At 36.8% G+C, this 16,607-nt stretch overlaps 2 protein-coding genes across 2 annotated transcripts in view; both read left to right on the top strand.

The window, feature by feature from the left end:
- LOC141290634 (FYVE and coiled-coil domain-containing protein 1-like) overlaps positions 1-6,790 on the top strand; it is a 22,411-nt gene extending 15,621 nt beyond the window's left edge. The window contains exons 7-8 of the mRNA XM_073822742.1: positions 979-1,088; positions 4,962-6,790. Of these exons, the coding sequence (XP_073678843.1) occupies positions 979-1,088; positions 4,962-5,037 (186 nt within the window). The 3' untranslated portion in view covers positions 5,038-6,790. The remainder of the gene's footprint in view (positions 1-978; positions 1,089-4,961) is intronic.
- A 1,276-nt stretch (positions 6,791-8,066) lies between these two features.
- ghrhrl (growth hormone releasing hormone receptor, like) overlaps positions 8,067-16,607 on the top strand; it is a 34,949-nt gene continuing 26,408 nt past the window's right edge. Inside the window, exon 1 of the mRNA XM_073822741.1 lies at positions 8,067-8,114. Coding sequence (XP_073678842.1) covers positions 8,067-8,114 — 48 coding nt within the window. The remainder of the gene's footprint in view (positions 8,115-16,607) is intronic.

Genomic DNA, 16,607 nt, shown 5'->3' with positions numbered 1-16,607 from the left:
GAATATTTTCAGATGCATTTATTTAGTTTTTGTAATTTTGTTCTTTTACAATTTTTGTTAGTTTCATTCATTTAATTAATAAATTATATTTCAGTTTCATTTTAGTTTTCATTCAACTTATTTTTTTTAATTTTCTGCCATTTCTGCCATAGAATAAAACATTTAGAAAGGTTATTGCGACTTTTTATCTCACAATTGTGAGTTATGAAGTCAGAATTGTGATATAAACAATTCTGAGAAAATGTCCTAATTTATATCTCGCAATTCTGACTTTATAACTCACAGTCTTACAATTCTGACTATTTCTCAGAATTGTGACTTTATTTCAAAGAATTGCGAGTTTGTCTTACAATTCTGACTCGCAATTGTGAGTTTATATCACACAATTCTGAGAAAAAAAGTCAGATTTGCAAATTTGTCTGGCAATTCTGGCTTTATATCTCACGATTGTGTTTATATCATGCAATTCTGAGGAAAAAAAAAAACAGATTTGCAAGTTTATATCTGAGATTCTGAGATAAAAAGTTGCAGTTACATTTTTTTCAAATGGGCTTCTAAATATTTCAGCTTTAGCCCAATTAGCAAAAATTATTTTTTAACAGTTTTAGATAACAATATCAACTTTAGTACAGTGAAGTACTTTGTTACAATAAAAGTAGCTTGTAGGTTGCTAAGTTGTTGAAAATAGTTTACCCAGCATTGACATCTATTGGGTATACATTGAAAACTGTATGTTGAATAATAATCAGTTGGGATAATGCAAACTGCTGCAGGCTGCATGTCTTCACAAACATCACTGATATTCACAGACATTGCATCAGCTTGCATTATTACATCCCTTCAGTGTGGCAGCGTCCAAATGTGTCGTTCTTTTCATCTTCTGGAAGCTGTTTTCACTCCTTGAAATGACAACCATTAATCTTAGGAGCCCTTTTACTTCATAGAGTGCTAAATCTATTTCATGTCCCTGTGGTTCAGGTTCTGATTCCTCTCACACGCTGTAACTCGCACAAAGAGACCATTCAGGGCCAACTCAAGGTCCGCAATCCTGGAGTCTATACGCTCATCTTTGATAACTCGTTTTCCAGGTACAGTAACACACAGCTGACATTTATACACTCCAGGGAACCTTTCAGAACTTTTGTGCTTCTCAGAAAATATCTACCATTTGGACTGATAGTATTTTGCTGATGTTTACTACGAATGTCGCCTGCAGTGCATTTTACAGGGTTTCTGCGGGTCTTAAAAAGAATTAATTCACTCATTCACAAATTGAAACCTTAAAAAGGCAGACAGTCTTAAAGGGGTCATTGGATGCAAAACTCACTTTTCCATGTTGTTTCAACATTAATGTGTGTTGGCAGTTTGTGTACACAACCCCCCTACAATTATAAAAATCCACCCAGTGGTATTTTTTAAATCTTTAAAAGTAATATCCCCTTTTTAAAATCAGGTCATTCTCAGTTTAATAATAGTCCGACTCTGATCACCAATGTGTGACTCAGGTGCAGACAAGAATGTCTCCGATTTAGCGATTGAGGTGTTCTTTTGTTGGATTTAATAATGAACATAGCAGTAGTCATTTACTCCCGACATCTGAGCCGCTGAAGACGCAGAGGATTAACGTTACTTTCGTTTTTAAAAGTAAAGCGGTGATCCCGATCTACATATGTGTCTATGTTTGTGCAAATCATTCATGATGCAGCTTCACCCCCCAGCAGAAGTTAATATAAGGGTTTTTTATGCATCTTTGCACATGGCCTTTCTTAATAATGTGCTGGTTAGCAAGTTTTGCAGCTAAACGTGGCTGAATGCAGCTAAAGTAAACATTGCGGCTCGTCATCCCACAGCAGAGAGGGGCGGGGCGAGCAGAGCTCATTAGCATTTAAAGGAACATGCAACACAATAGCTCGCTCTAAAGAGGGCTGTTTTTGACAAGATAAAAAGAGTGCTTTTTTACTAGTGGTGGGCCGTTATCAGCGTTAACGTGCTGCGTTAACGTGAGACTCTTATCGGGCGATAAAAAAAATATCGCCGTTAATCTATTCTCAAAGTTGGGTTGGGAGCTGGGTCTAAACTACGCAAGATATGATGACTTTCACCTTGATATTTGAGCGCGGATGATGTATACCTAGTCGAATTGCACTGTAGGGGGCGAGAACGAGTCTCCAACTTCTGTGAAATTACCACATCAAATGAGACGTGCAAAGTCTGCAATGGATGCAGTTATGAAGCCGCTTCAGGGCAGGTGCGTGCGTTGCTAGACCCTTTTTACTGGGGCACGCGCCCCAGTGAAAATCTGCTGTGCCCCAGTAAAATCTCAAGTTTGAGTTATAATTTACTTTGATAATCCCGAAATAAAGACATTAAACTATATGCAACAACTGAATTGACGCTTCTAAAAGCAACGCAGTTTAATCGAAGACTATGCACGCAGATAGGCTATTCTTTCCCGTGCGCGTCTGTGTATTTAACGGCAACGCGTACGTCGTGCAGCCTTTTGCGCAGAAGTACTTGGTTACACAAGTTTGTATAGGTACTTATGTTGTAAATGCAATTGTCAAGCAGTTTGTGATGCATTTAGGAGATGACAGGAGATGAGCGCCTGATCTAATGCGCCACCTGGCCCGTTCTCGAAGACTTACTTTTAGTCATTATTTGGGTAGCACACATATTCTGAATGCCTTCACCAGAATTCAAATTAGCCATTTTAATCTAGATTAATCTAGATTAATTCCAAGATTTAATATAGATTAATCTAGATTAAAAAAAAATAATCTATGCCCACCCCTATTTTTTACACTACCATTGAGAAATTTGAATCAAAGTATGTTACAGACTTCTTATTAAGACCCTAAAGAATCATATCAACTTGTGGAAAATGGGCATCCGATGACTTTAACTTCATAAAATCATTAAGTGAGTTTGTTTAAATCAAGAACAAATGGGGTATGAAAACCAGTTTTTGCCTTTGAAATAAGTTGATTTTTCTGAACCCATTGGCAGATGTTCTTGTTCCTAATTGTAAACTCAAAATCAATTAGAAGGAGATGGAAATGTGTTGGTTACTTCTTTACTTTACTCTTAAAGGGTCTTTAAAATGTCTTGAATTTACACTACCAGTCAAAAGTTTTTGAACAGTAAGATTTTTATTGTTTTTAAAAAAGTCTCTTCTGCTCACCAAGCCTGCATTTATTTGATCCAGAGTACAGCAAAAACAGTCATTTTGAAATATTTTTACTCTTTAAAGTAACAGTCTTTTATTTGAATATATTAGTGGTGGGCCGTTATCGGCGTTAACGTGAGAGTCTTATCGGGCGCTAAAAAAATATCGCCGTTAATCTATTCTCAAAGTTGGGTTGGGAGCTGGGTCTGTACTACGCAAGCTATGATGACTTTCACCTTGATATTTTAGCTCGGATGTATACCTAACCGAATTGCACTGTAGGGGGCGAGAACGAGTCTTCGAACCTGTGTGTATGTCTACTGTGAAATTATAACATCAAACGAGACGTGCTAACATGGATGCAGCTATGAAGCCGCCAGGTTTGCTTCAGGGTAGGTGCGTTGCTAGACCCTTTTTACTGGGGCACGTGCCCCAGTGAAAATCTGCTGTGCACCAGTAAAATCTCAAATTTGAGATATAATTTACTTTGATAATCCCGAAATAAAGACATTTAACTATATGCAACAACTGAATTGACGCTTCTAAAAGCAACGCAGTTTAACCGAAGACTATGCTCGCAGATATCCATGCCCGTGCGCGTCTGTCTATTTAACTGCAAAGCGCACGTCGCATAGCCTTTTACGCAGAAGTACATGCAGTGTAGGAATAGTTGGTTACACAAGTTTTTTTAGTTAATTGTGTTGTAAATGCAATTGTCAAGCAGTTTGTGATGCATTTTGGAAACAGGAGATGAGCCCCTGGTCTAATGCGCCACCTGGCTTGAGAAACCCGTTCTCAAAGACTTACTTTTAGTCATTATTTGGGTAGCACACATATTCTGAATGCCTTCATCAGAATTCAAATTAGCCATTTTAATGTAGATTAATCTAGATTAATTCCAAGATTACAGTGAGATTAATCTAGATTAAAAAAATTAATCTATGCCCACCACTAGAATATATTTTAAAATAGTTTATTCCTGTGATTTTTAAAGCTGAATTTTAGCATCATTATTCCAGTCACATGATCCTTCAGAAATCATTCTAATATTTGGATTTGCTGCTCAAAAAACATTTATTATTATTATTATTATGGTGAAAACAGCTGAGTAGAACTTTTTCAGGTTTCTTTGATGAATAGAAAGTTCAGAAGAACAGCAAATATCTGAATTTGTAACATTATAAAAGTCTTCATCATCACTTTTGATCAATTTAAAGCATCATTGCTAAATAAAAATATTAATTTCTTCCTCCAAAAACAGTATATTGACTCCAAGCTTTTGATTGGTATAGTGTTTAATGTTACAAACGTTTTTTTTATATTAGATAAATGCTGATCTTTAGATCTTTCTATTCATCAAAGAATCCAAACTTAACTGTTTTAAATATTGATAATAATAATAAATATTAGAAAGATTTCTGAAGGATCATGTGACACTGAGGACTGGAGTAATGATGCTGAAAATGTAGCGTTTATCACAGAAATAAATTACATTTAAAAAAAAATTCAAATAGAAAACAGTTACTTTAAATTATAAAAATATTTCAAAATTTTACCTTTTTTGCTGTACTTTGGATCAAATAAATGCAGGCTTGGTGAGCAGAAGAGACTTTTTAAAAAACATTAAAATCTTACTGTTCCAAAAATTTGACTGATAGTGACCTTCATAAAACCTGCAGAAAACCTGGTTTTACTTTTTTACAAAATCTGTGCAGCTTAAAAAGAATATTTTTTACAGTGTAGTTATTAATTGGAAAGATGTTTTTATGTTTGTCCTGTGTTTTCTTTTCTACAGATTTCTCTCCAAGAAAGTAAACTACCACCTGACCATTGAGAAGCCCATCATCTATGATGGAAGTGACTTCCCTTAAATGTAGTTTTGTGGTGTGTAGCGTCCTCGTGTGAACTTGCTGTGTTTTATTCCTATTCTTTTTCATCTCAGATATGTTCCTGTGTGCCAAAGGGGTTTTGTTTTAGAGTTTTATGGGTTAGTATAGTATTATTATTATTATTTTTTTTTTTTTACTGCTATCTGTTGTGACCAGAGTTAAGTGTTATGAAGGGGTTTCTACAGCACATGTACTTTCTGTTGAATCTTTTTTGTGTTTTATTTTCCTCATGGATTCAGTATTTTAAAATGATTTTACAAACACTACAGATGATTTCAAAGCAGCAGTGATAGAGGACAGTGGGTAAATATGCAAAGTAAGTGAGACAGTAGTCACAAATTAAGTTAAAAAAACAAAACAATTCACCCAAAATTGAAAAACATTTACTGAAAATGTTTTCATCCTCAGGCCATCCTCGCTCACCAGTGGGGATCCTCTGCAGTGAATGGGTGCCGTCAGAATGAGAGTCCAAACAGCTGATAAAAACATCACAATAATCCACAGGTAATCCATACAACGTCCATCAGTTAAAGGTTGAACTTTTTCACTTATGAACTTATTCTGACGGCACCCATTCACTGCAAGAGGATTCATTTTGTGAGAAAGTGATGTAATGCTTCATTTATCCGAATCTGTTCAGATAAAGAAACAAACTAAGTGAGTAAATGTTCAGGATATTTTTATTTTTAGATGAACTGTTATTTAAATGGACTGTACAAAATACAATCTAAGATATTTTATTGCAAATAAGACTTGGAGATGTCCAGAAATGGCTGCTGTTTGCAAAGATATGACACTACACTTCCACTACAGTTGTCCAACACAATACTATATGCTCCAGATTTACCAAGAAACACACTTTTGCCATGTTAACTATGTATTTTGATGTACATTTTTAAGAATCGCTGCATTAGAGACTTTCATACAAGGTAAAACTTTACGGTACACAAAAGCCATTTTTTTATTTACTCAAAGCTGGATGGTCAGATTTTGTGTCATGACAGGGTTCTATAAACCTACATAAGTTTTCATCACCAACTAGGTCAAATTATGACTGTTGTAACTATTCACATTTATATTCACCATTTATAAATATGGCACTTTTCATTTAGTATACTCCATGCAAAAAATTAAGCATACTGTGCATTGAACTTTATACAAATTTAGCACTTGCAAAGAGTATATTTTTGCAAAGATCTGGTGAATTTGGTTTACTGATGCTCAGATATGTAATATTTTTGACATGTTTGGTTTTAATGCCTTCTTTCTGTATATGCATCAGCAAATCCTTATCCTGGCGGATCATCAAACATTAGTAATATGAACACTAAGCCTGTTAAATGTGCATCTAATGAACTGTCTCGCCTTTTTTAAACAACTTTGAAAGCAAATATGCAAGACACACGTGTTTATTCAGGTTGAAGGTTCACTTATAATTTTCCTGGTGACAAAGCTCAATTAGACTGCTGCTCTTAAGAAGACATGTTTATATATTTATATCACAAGCTCCTTTTTGATGTGCAATTTTAAATATTTTTCCTAATAGTTCTTTTGGAAGAGTAAATGGTGTTTTAAATAAATTGATACTTTCGAAGTACTTTTTAAAAAGCGGTTGTTCAGGAAATTGTGAATACCTAATGAATGTCACTGATGATATCTGTGAATCTATGCAATCACAGTGCAATGTTTACAAATTGCAGAACCCTTTAAATGTAATAAAGTTTTATCAGTTCAACAGTTTTGTTTGTTTATAAGCAGACACTTGTCTGCATGCATGCACATGATGATAATTAGGCTTTTCTGAAAAGGCCTAAATGAGCCTGTATTATCTATATTTGCAATATTATGTGATGTGTATTGCTCAATAGATTATAGATCATCCTGCTAGAAAATTGCTGGTTTGAGCGACATTGCTGGTCATGTGATGTCAACATGAGGGGGCGACCTTCTCCATGTAGAATAAAACAGCTTTTTTCTGGGAGAGTTTTCATCTCATGTAAGTGTTTATCATTTAATATTTTTCATTAAATTATATTAATTTGTTTGGGCAAGTGTTTTAGTTGTCAAAAATACGGAGTTCACCATGTGCTTACCAGTGTATTTAAAAAGTGCATGTACATAAACCATAATTGAAGCCCGTTTGCCAAATAAAAAAGGTAAATTGCTACTTTTTATCTGACAATTCTGGACTTTTTCTCGCAGTTCTGAAAAAAAAAATGCTAAATTGAAAGACATAAAGTCGCAATTCTGTGGCGGAAAAACAGAATTGCGACGTAAACTCAGAACATAAATTTGAATTCTGAGTTCATATTTTAAATCTCTTGACTTTTTTTCCCTCAGAATTGAGTTTATATTTTTCAATTCTGATTTTTTTCTTCCGAGTTCTGAGTTTACATGTCAGAATTGCGAGGGGGGGAAGTTGAAAGATAAAAAGTAAAACTTTAGCCTATTTGATTTCTTGACGGAAACGAGCTTCCGTTAAAAATAGGCTCAATATGGTCGACATATTAAGCATTTTTAATACCAAGCTTTAGTATAATACCAAGTACTTTATAGGTTTAGAAACAATTAAACCTACACTCTTAAAAATGAAAGTTCTTTATTGGCATCAGTGGTTCCATGAAGAACCTTGAACATCCATAGAACCTTTCAAATGTCGAAATGGTTCTTTATGGTTGATAAAGGTTCTTTAGATTTTTAAAATGGTCTTCGAAATGATTATTTAAAGAACTGTTCACTGAAAGGTTCTTTAGGGAACAAAAGTGGTTCTTCTACGGCATCACTTCAGAAACACCCTTTTGTAATGTTTGAGAAAAACTGTAAATAATAGCATTTGTTGGAATTCCCTGTCAGCAGCAGAGATGCAATGATTTAAACGCGCTTTGTGCGGTAGGCTACTATGAATGATGTGCGCTCTCTCCTCTCTCTCTCCTCTGATTGGTCAGGTTCAGTCTATAAAGCATTTGCTCAAACTACAGTTGTCAACGCGCGCAGTGGACACGGCTGGAGACATGCGTTTGTGCGTTCGCGGGATCCTGTGGTTGACATCTCTTACAACTGTGAGTACGCACAACCTCCTGTATTTATTCACCATTGAGACACATTTTTTTTTTTTTTTTACAAATGCACAGCTATGTGAGAAGCATCTTTATAAGTAGGACAGAGTTTTGAGCGGTTTGTAGTCTAGTGAATCTCCACGCGTTTAGAATGAAGAGCGTTGTGTTTTATCTGCATCTCCTGTATTAACCTAACTTTGTATGGTTGAATTAAATATTATTTTGGGCTCCGTGAGAATATGATCGCACTCAGTGTGCTCTTAATTCATTAGTGCACGCTTGCTCTCCAGTTGATGCTGCTTTAAAGGTGGAGTAAGTGATTTTTCCACACCTGTTTCACTTATACATTGTAAACAGCGGAAAAGATACGGGGGGACGCCTTTTTTTAGCCAATTAAAATACCTTGACAATCTTTGCTTTTGCGTTTTATGTGATGGAGGAATATTTATTTGGAGGGCTGGGTTTTAGCGGAGATTCTTAATAATAATAGTAATTCATAACTGTGTGAATTAAAAAGGCTATTTAGAATACACGTGTCCTCTTATTACTGCTTATAGTACTTTTTGTTGCTTAGTTATTACTGTAGTCCAAACGGTGTGCAACGAATATCGTTTCTAGTGCAGGTGACCCAGGACCACAAAACCAGTCATTATTTTTAATTTAAGCTAAATAAATAAGCTTTCCATTGATGTATGGCTTGTTAGGATAGGACAGTATTTGGCTGAGATGCAACTGTTTGTAAAAATGGAATCTGAGGGTGCCAAAAAATTAAAATATTGAGAAAGTTGTCCAAATGAAGTTCTTAGCAATGGATATTACTAATCAAAAATTAAGTTTTGATATATTTATGGTAGGACATTTACAAAATATATTAATAGAATATTTTCTTTACTAAATATCTAATGATTTTTGGTATAAAAGAAAAATCTATCATTTTGACCTGTAGGCTACAATGTATTGTTGGCTTTAAACTTGGATTTACTTTTTGTAGAGTTAATGTGTTATCATGTGCATTACAATGTTTAAGGCAAATGTCATAACAAATGTCAGCAGACCTGGAAGATTTTAAAACGATTGGTTCATTTATAAATTTGTACAATCTTACCTTTAAGCTGTGGAAATACAAACGGAAGACAGAAGACACTGGGCGCAGGACTGAAAAGGGGTGGGGCTACATAAATAGCTGTTGTTGTCAGTTATTGAGATGACCGCCAAGAAGGCGGGGCTTTACCATTCACAGAAACTGAAAACAAATTCCAGAGCGACGCTTCAGTTTTTAACAGTTAAAAAGTGTGTGGTAAGATGTAAACAGTTAAACATTTATTATTTGACAGCTGTTTTGTGACAAATGTAAAACGACCTACAGTAATATCCATTGATGTAAACTACTCAACTTTGCCATTTTGAACTAATGTTATTCACAACTGAATGTCACAAGACTAGAACTGATTATTATATTTCTAAAGTAAAGATGCTATTTGCTAATAGTCGGGCTCAAAATAGTATAGTTACAAATTATTCTTGCTCTTTTACTGCCTTTATGTTCAAGACTTGGTCATGGAGTGTTTTCATGACGCGTCATCAATTGGCGATATTGGCGGCACTGAACGTAAACAGTGCCACTGAACCAAAGAAAACTTGCATATTTTGCTGATTATTGCTGTTGAAAATGGTCAATTATTGTCATGTCTTGGGCTTTACTGATCGGTCAAACTGGGAAGAACATTTGAAGTACCATAGATTGCCAAAAGTTAAAACAAATCACGGAGAAGAGGGCAAAAAACTGAAGAACAAAAGTGTTTGTGGCTGGCCAAACTGAACCAGGATTTCCAGGGCAAGAATCCTGACAATATTTGTGTATGTCTTATGATTTCCGGTCATGTCGGTGAAGTGTTAGACTAATATCTTAATTAATACTGCTTGTACGTATCTTCAAATTTAGTGTGTCAAAATATTGCACCATTTCTTTCTTGCTTAATCCATCTCCATATGATTTAACAGCTTCCACACATTGTGGTTTAGACAGCATAAATTAGCAGAACAATGTATTTAATAGTAAATCATGCAGTCCATGCTGTTGTTTATCGTGATGTAAGTGCAAACTCTCTATAGAGTGCAACAGTCTGTTCTGGAAGTAAAAATGCCATTCATTTTCTCCATAGGAAAAAACTTACAAACGTTTTAAGAAAGGCTGTGCGCTCCAATGTTGAACAATACACATTGTCGATTTTCCACACTCTCAAAACATTTACATTTTTAATAAAAATGCATATTTTGAAACAAACTTAAAGTATATTGTTTCTATGCATACAATCGACAACTTTAAATGGACAGTTTTATATTTCTCCAGTGTTTTTAATTAAATTATGCCTAATTTTTGTAATAGTTAATGGGAGTTTCACATACTTTTTTGCTTTAAATAACATTTTGTAGCGTTGTGATTCACCTCGTAGCTGGCTGGTTTGGTTCATGGCTTATAGGGCTTTAATGAAGACTTTTTAAAATCCTTATGAAGAAAATGAATGGTAAAAAATACATGCTAAAACCAGCACTGCTGAGAAAGCAGGCGGGCACTGTTACATTCCATATGACCTTGTGTAAAGTATCATTGTTAAGTGTGTTTTGGAGGTGTTTATAATAGGCAGAAAATGTATCCTTGGCTTCCCACCTGTGGCAGCTAATGATCTTCCTCTTCCACCGTCCTCTCTGTGTTTTAGCCGCTCTAAACCCCAGCACTGATGGAAAACAGAAATTGCTGGTTGACACTTCTGATGTCAAGGTTGCCATCTGATGTCGAGGTTCAAGTATGCCATTTGCAGTTTCTAAGAAAAGAGAAAACACTCTTTTGTGGAGTGTTAAAATTCGGCTTTGTCGATGTGGATTTGACAGCGAGTCGAAATGACTCCTAGCCTTTTTAGGAGTTCTTTCAAAAAAGGTCTGTGTTGGATATTTTGGCTTCTTTTGTGTTTCACAATGGCTTATAGTTTTGGATTATCCATCATGCCTCCTGCAGGGGGCCTGTAAATGCAGGTGTATGTGAATGTCGTCGCCAGGAGAAGGCTTCGAAATGATCTCAGGCTTTCTCGCCGTCAAAAATAAGTGAGCACTCAACTTTCCTCTGGTGCATTTGGTTGTGCACTTGTGGGCCCATTTCCTTGGCAACTACGCCGCGCAACCTCAATATGAAGCAAATATAGAGGCACAAGCCCCATCTGCAAACTGAACTGGGGGACCCTTCTTGAAAACGGGGCAGTTAATGGATCTGTGTGCCGTCCTGTAGAATGGAGATTAATGTTCTCCAGGGAGGATGCACAGTATAATAGAGCTCTCTGTAAGCGAGACAGGTGGTTTGATATGGCACAGGTGTTTTTTCGGTGCGTCTGTACAAATAAGCGTTTTCTTTTTCATTTTCTTCACTAAAGTACATTAACATTTCAGGCCTTTGGAATTCATCAATGGAATCAGTGGTTCGCTTGGTGTCACATTTTCAGATTAGTTGTTGCGTTCATAATTCAAACTTGAATTCAAGATATATTTCCAAATATAACCAGGAGCTTTCTAGACTTTCAGCAGTACTGGGGCACAAAAAAGTGTAGATTCTTTTTTTCCAACTGTTTTGGATGTAAATTGATATAAATGGTCTTTACCTGCAGTATAGTGTCTTTCACAAGCTGCACATGATCTGCTTTGTCACTGACAAATGACAGAAGATATTTGCAAGTTTTGTTTTCTACAATGGAAAGTAGGTAGATATCCTCACTCCTTTTGTTTTCTACCTTGTAAAATGTCCTATTACTATTTCAGCCTAAGAAACCACCACAAATTATTCAGTGTGTAAATAAATTAAACTGAATCACAAACAATTTCACACTTTTTCATTATTATTATTAGGGGTTCAAACGCATAGCTCTAAAACCCTATTGTAATTGTTAGAATGGCCAAACATCAGCAATCTCCACATAAAACTGTTGCAGACCAAACCGTAAGTCATAGAGACTTCAAACTTGGAGGGATGGTAGTACTCACACCGCAGACAAAGTCACCAAGTCTTACCCCAATCGGCCTGACGGGGGTGCTACAGCGATCAAAAGTATGAAATCACTCATAACTCCTAAAGCGTCAGTCGCAGACTCAGGTGCCTTATGTTGTTAGAATTATTCTAAATAATACATTCTAAATAAATACTCATGCCTCAGATTTGATCGTGAGCCTGGCGAAATTTTTGAGTATTTTGGATTGTTTGAAAAAAAACTACTTTTGCAAACTAGTCCTCGGTTTTTTGCCCGGTCGGCAGAAGTTGAAGCCGTCACAAAGGGACACGAAAACGTTTGAAAGGTTCTGGGCCACTTTTAGTAAAATGCCTATAACTCCTGTACGGACGCGAAAACATTTTGTCTTGGTCCAAAATGCCACAAGTGTCTATAAGGACATTTGCATATCCTAAAAAAAAAAAAATATGGCCGGTATTGGCCATATCATTGGTAGCCATATCACCCTGTAGCCCAAGACTGGTTGCCCACTGAAGCTAGGGCAAGGTTGAGCCTGGTTAGTACCTGGATGGGAGACCTCCTGGGAAAACTAGATTGTTGCTGGAAGAGGTGCTACTGAGGCCATTAGGGGGTGCCCTCCCTGTGGTCTGCGTGGGTCCTAGCACCTCCTGTCTGGACGCGAAAACATTCGAAAGGGGCGCTATGCATGGTCTTGGTCCAAAATGCCACAAGTGTCTATAAGGACATTTGCTTATCTAAAAAATAAAATAAAATAAAATAAAAACATGGCCAGCATTGGCCATATCATTGGTAGCCATATCACCCTGTAGCCCAAGACTGGTCGCCCACTGAAGCTAGGCAAGGTTGAGCCTGGTTAGTACCTGGATGGCAGACCTCCTGGGAAAACTAGATTGTTGCTGGAAGAGGTGCTACTGAGGCCATCAGGGGGTGCCCTCCCTGTGGTCTGCGTGGGTCCTAGCACCTCCTGTATGGACGCGAAAACATTCGAAAGGGGCGCTATGCATGGTCTTGGTCCAAAATGCCACAAGTGTCTATAAGGACATTTGCTTATCTAAAAAATAAAATAAAATAAAATAAAAACATGGCCAGCATTGGCCATATCATTGGTAGCCATATCACCCTGTAGCCCAAGACTGGTCGCCCACTGAAGCTAGGCAAGGTTGAGCCTGGTTAGTACCTGGATGGCAGACCTCCTGGGAAAACTAGATTGTTGCTGGAAGAGGTGCTACTGAGGCCATCAGGGGGTGCCCTCCCTGTGGTCTGCGTGGGTCCTAGCACCCCAGTATAGTGATGGGGACACTATATTGTCAAAAAGCACCGTCCTTCGGATGAGACGTTAAACCGAGGTCCTGACTCTCTGTGGTCATTAAAAATCCCAGCATGTTTTTCGAAAAGAGTAGAGGTGTGACCTCGGCATCCTGGCCAAATTTGCCCACTGGCCTCTGACCATCATGGCCTCCCAATCATCCCCATATCTACTGATTGGCTTCTTCTCTCCCCCAGTAAGCTGGTGTGTGGTGGGCGTTCTGGTGCACTATAGCTGCCGTTGCATCATCCAGGTGGATGCTGCACACTGGTTGTGGATGAGGAGATACCCCTGACACTGTAAAGCACTTTGAGTGTCTAGAAAAGCTCTATATAAATGTAATGAGTTATTATTAATAATAATTATTAATTATTGGCCGATGAAGTTTGAGCACCTATTAGACAAGGTTAATGGAGGCTGAAAGGAACGCAACTCTGTGAACCCGTATGACTCACGGTGATATTGATATCGTATGGTCTGCGTGGGTCCTAGCACCCCAGTATATTGATGGGGACACTATATTGTCAAAAAGCACCGTCCTTCGGATGAGACGTTAAACCGAGGTCCTTACTCTCTGTGGTCATTAAAAATCCCAGCATGTTTTTCGAAAAGATTAGAGGTGTGACCTCGGCATCCTGGCCAAATTTGCCCACTGGCCTCTGACCATCATGGCCTCCTAATCATCCCTATATCTACTGATTGGCTTCTTCTCTCCCCCAGTAAGCTGGTGTGTGGTGGGCGTTCTGGTGCACTATGGCTGCCGTCGCATTATCCAGGTGGATGCTGCACACTGGTGGTGGATGAGGAGATACCCCTGACAATGTAAAGCGCTTTGAGTGTCTAGAAAAGCACTGTATAAATGTAATGAGTTGTTATTATAAATAATTATTCATTATTGGCTGATGAAGTTTGAGCACCTATTAGACAAGGTTAATGGAGGCTGATCGGAATACAACTTGCTGGGCCTGTTTGACTCACAGAGATATTCATATCATATGATAGAACTCCTCATTCAGGACAACGTTGCCTCTAGAACCACTGCTGTCAATTAGACCATTAGTTAAATGATAAATGTAAAAAAACTGCTTTTGCAAACTAGTCCTAGGTTGCAGTACAATTCTCCGGACACTCTAGGTCAATAATTATAAACAACATTTTGAAATTTACCTTTGGGATGCTATAACGGGGTAGTTTAAAAAGGGGTCTGTCCGAATTTACTCAAAACCCTATAAAGTCTAAAGAAAAACTCAAAACTTCACGAAACCCGCTGAGCACATGCGACAGGTGATTCTAAACAAGCATGTAAAGTTTTAAGGAGATCAGACCACAGCTGACGCTATAACAGGTATAACCATTAAAAGACATAATATTTCTATGGTAAATTACCTGGATTTGCCAAAAATGCTTTTAAATAAATGATTTAGGTAGTTACAAGCTTGCTTAAAAATGTCTTTTTTTTTATACGTGCTTAAATGCCTTAAAGTGCTTGAACCCTGGTAATCACTGCTTGCACTTCTTATATTTATTATTTTCTTAAAGAAATTACAGACTTATTATTAACTTAAACTAAAAATAAAACCATAAACATATTGTTGCTTGAAATAAAATAAACATGAACTGAAATAAGATATAAAAACTTGTTTTAAATTTCTCTTATTTTAATGTAATGTAAATTTTTCTTATTTTAATGTAATTAAACTAAAATAAATTAAAATTAGACGAGCACAGAACACTATTTAGAGTCCCAGCCTCAGAAAAAACGAGAGCAGTGGATTTATTAATTTATTTACTGTATATTACACTGCAGCTTATGGTTTAAGCGCCATACGACATGAAAGAGAACTTAGTTTAGTACTCACAAACCAAGCAGATGTTTTTTATGCAGAATATCTGAATTATGAGCTGTAAAGGCACAGCCCTATTATGAAAACTGGGGCGGGGAGCAGCAGCTCATTTGCATTAAAAGAGACATGCACAATGCACAAACAGCATGTTTCTGCTTCCACTCAAAACAGGCATTTTCAGTATAATGATACAATGAATGATCATGTAATAATAAATGATGTGGGGTATTATGTGCTGAAATTTCACAGACACGTTCTGGAGACACCTGAGATATTACATATTGTAAAAAGGGGCATAATAGGTCTCCTTTAAGTGTATAATTAGGTGAAATCATTGTGCTATTATGGCTCAATACTATGAAGTGCTGCTGTAAGCAGCTCAGGATCAAAACCATAAAGTAAAAGCCCATAATAGTATTTAATTGTTTTGATGAAATGCATGCTTTAATAACAGGAAGAGAGAAATAAAACCACAGACAGAAGAGCACGTTGGCTAAAATATCCACAGCGTGCAGCTCGAAAATGCGCTCAATCCAATTGTGAGTGATGTCATAGAAACAGCATGAATGCATTAATGGACTCTCTTTTTATTTCATGTCTAGAGAATCAAAAGCATTAGTGACAAAAGCACCGGCTCTCTTCACTCCTTTTTACACTAATCAAACCGATTGCGACTCTGAACACGGTGGAGCGTCCGGGTCAAGTTTAGCAGCCGTCAGTATTAAATGTAAATGAGCGTGGAGCGTGGTGGTAGGTGTAAATGTTTATTTTGTGTAATGAAGAGGGTGTGAGACTTTATGAATGGAGAGAGACCTTGTGTACAAAGCAACTCTGAATAATATATTGGAAAGAGTTTATAGACCCAGAGTCAGTACTGATTGAATTACTGTTTACACTGTCAGTTATTATAAGGAACATCTTGGACGGAGGTTTGATTAATTTCATGCTCATGCATATATCCGGTCAATAGATTCCATCAGTTTAAACAGCATGATGAATGACTCTTTCTAAGAAAAGTCACAGCGATATTTCACTTAAAAAATAAGAGCGTGTATTTTTGCATACAGATTATGAAGCCTGTTTTTAGAAAGATTTTGCATTTACATGACAATTAAGCACATTTGTTTCCTCCAAATTCTTAATCATTTAATTGAAAAATGATAACAGATGCATTGTGATAATCATTATACAACATTAGAATGTTTCTGTATCTGTTTCTGTTTGAACATAAGATGTAATTTATTCCTGTGATCAAAGCTGAATTTTCAGCATCATTACTCCAGTCTTAAGTGTCACATGATCCTTCAGAAATCCTTCTAATATACTGCTTTGATGC

This window comes from Garra rufa, chromosome 18 (genome assembly GCF_049309525.1).
Source record: "Garra rufa chromosome 18, GarRuf1.0, whole genome shotgun sequence".
Classification (NCBI taxonomy): Eukaryota; Metazoa; Chordata; class Actinopteri; order Cypriniformes; family Cyprinidae; genus Garra; species Garra rufa.
This window is presented reverse-complemented; position numbering and strand designations above follow the sequence as displayed.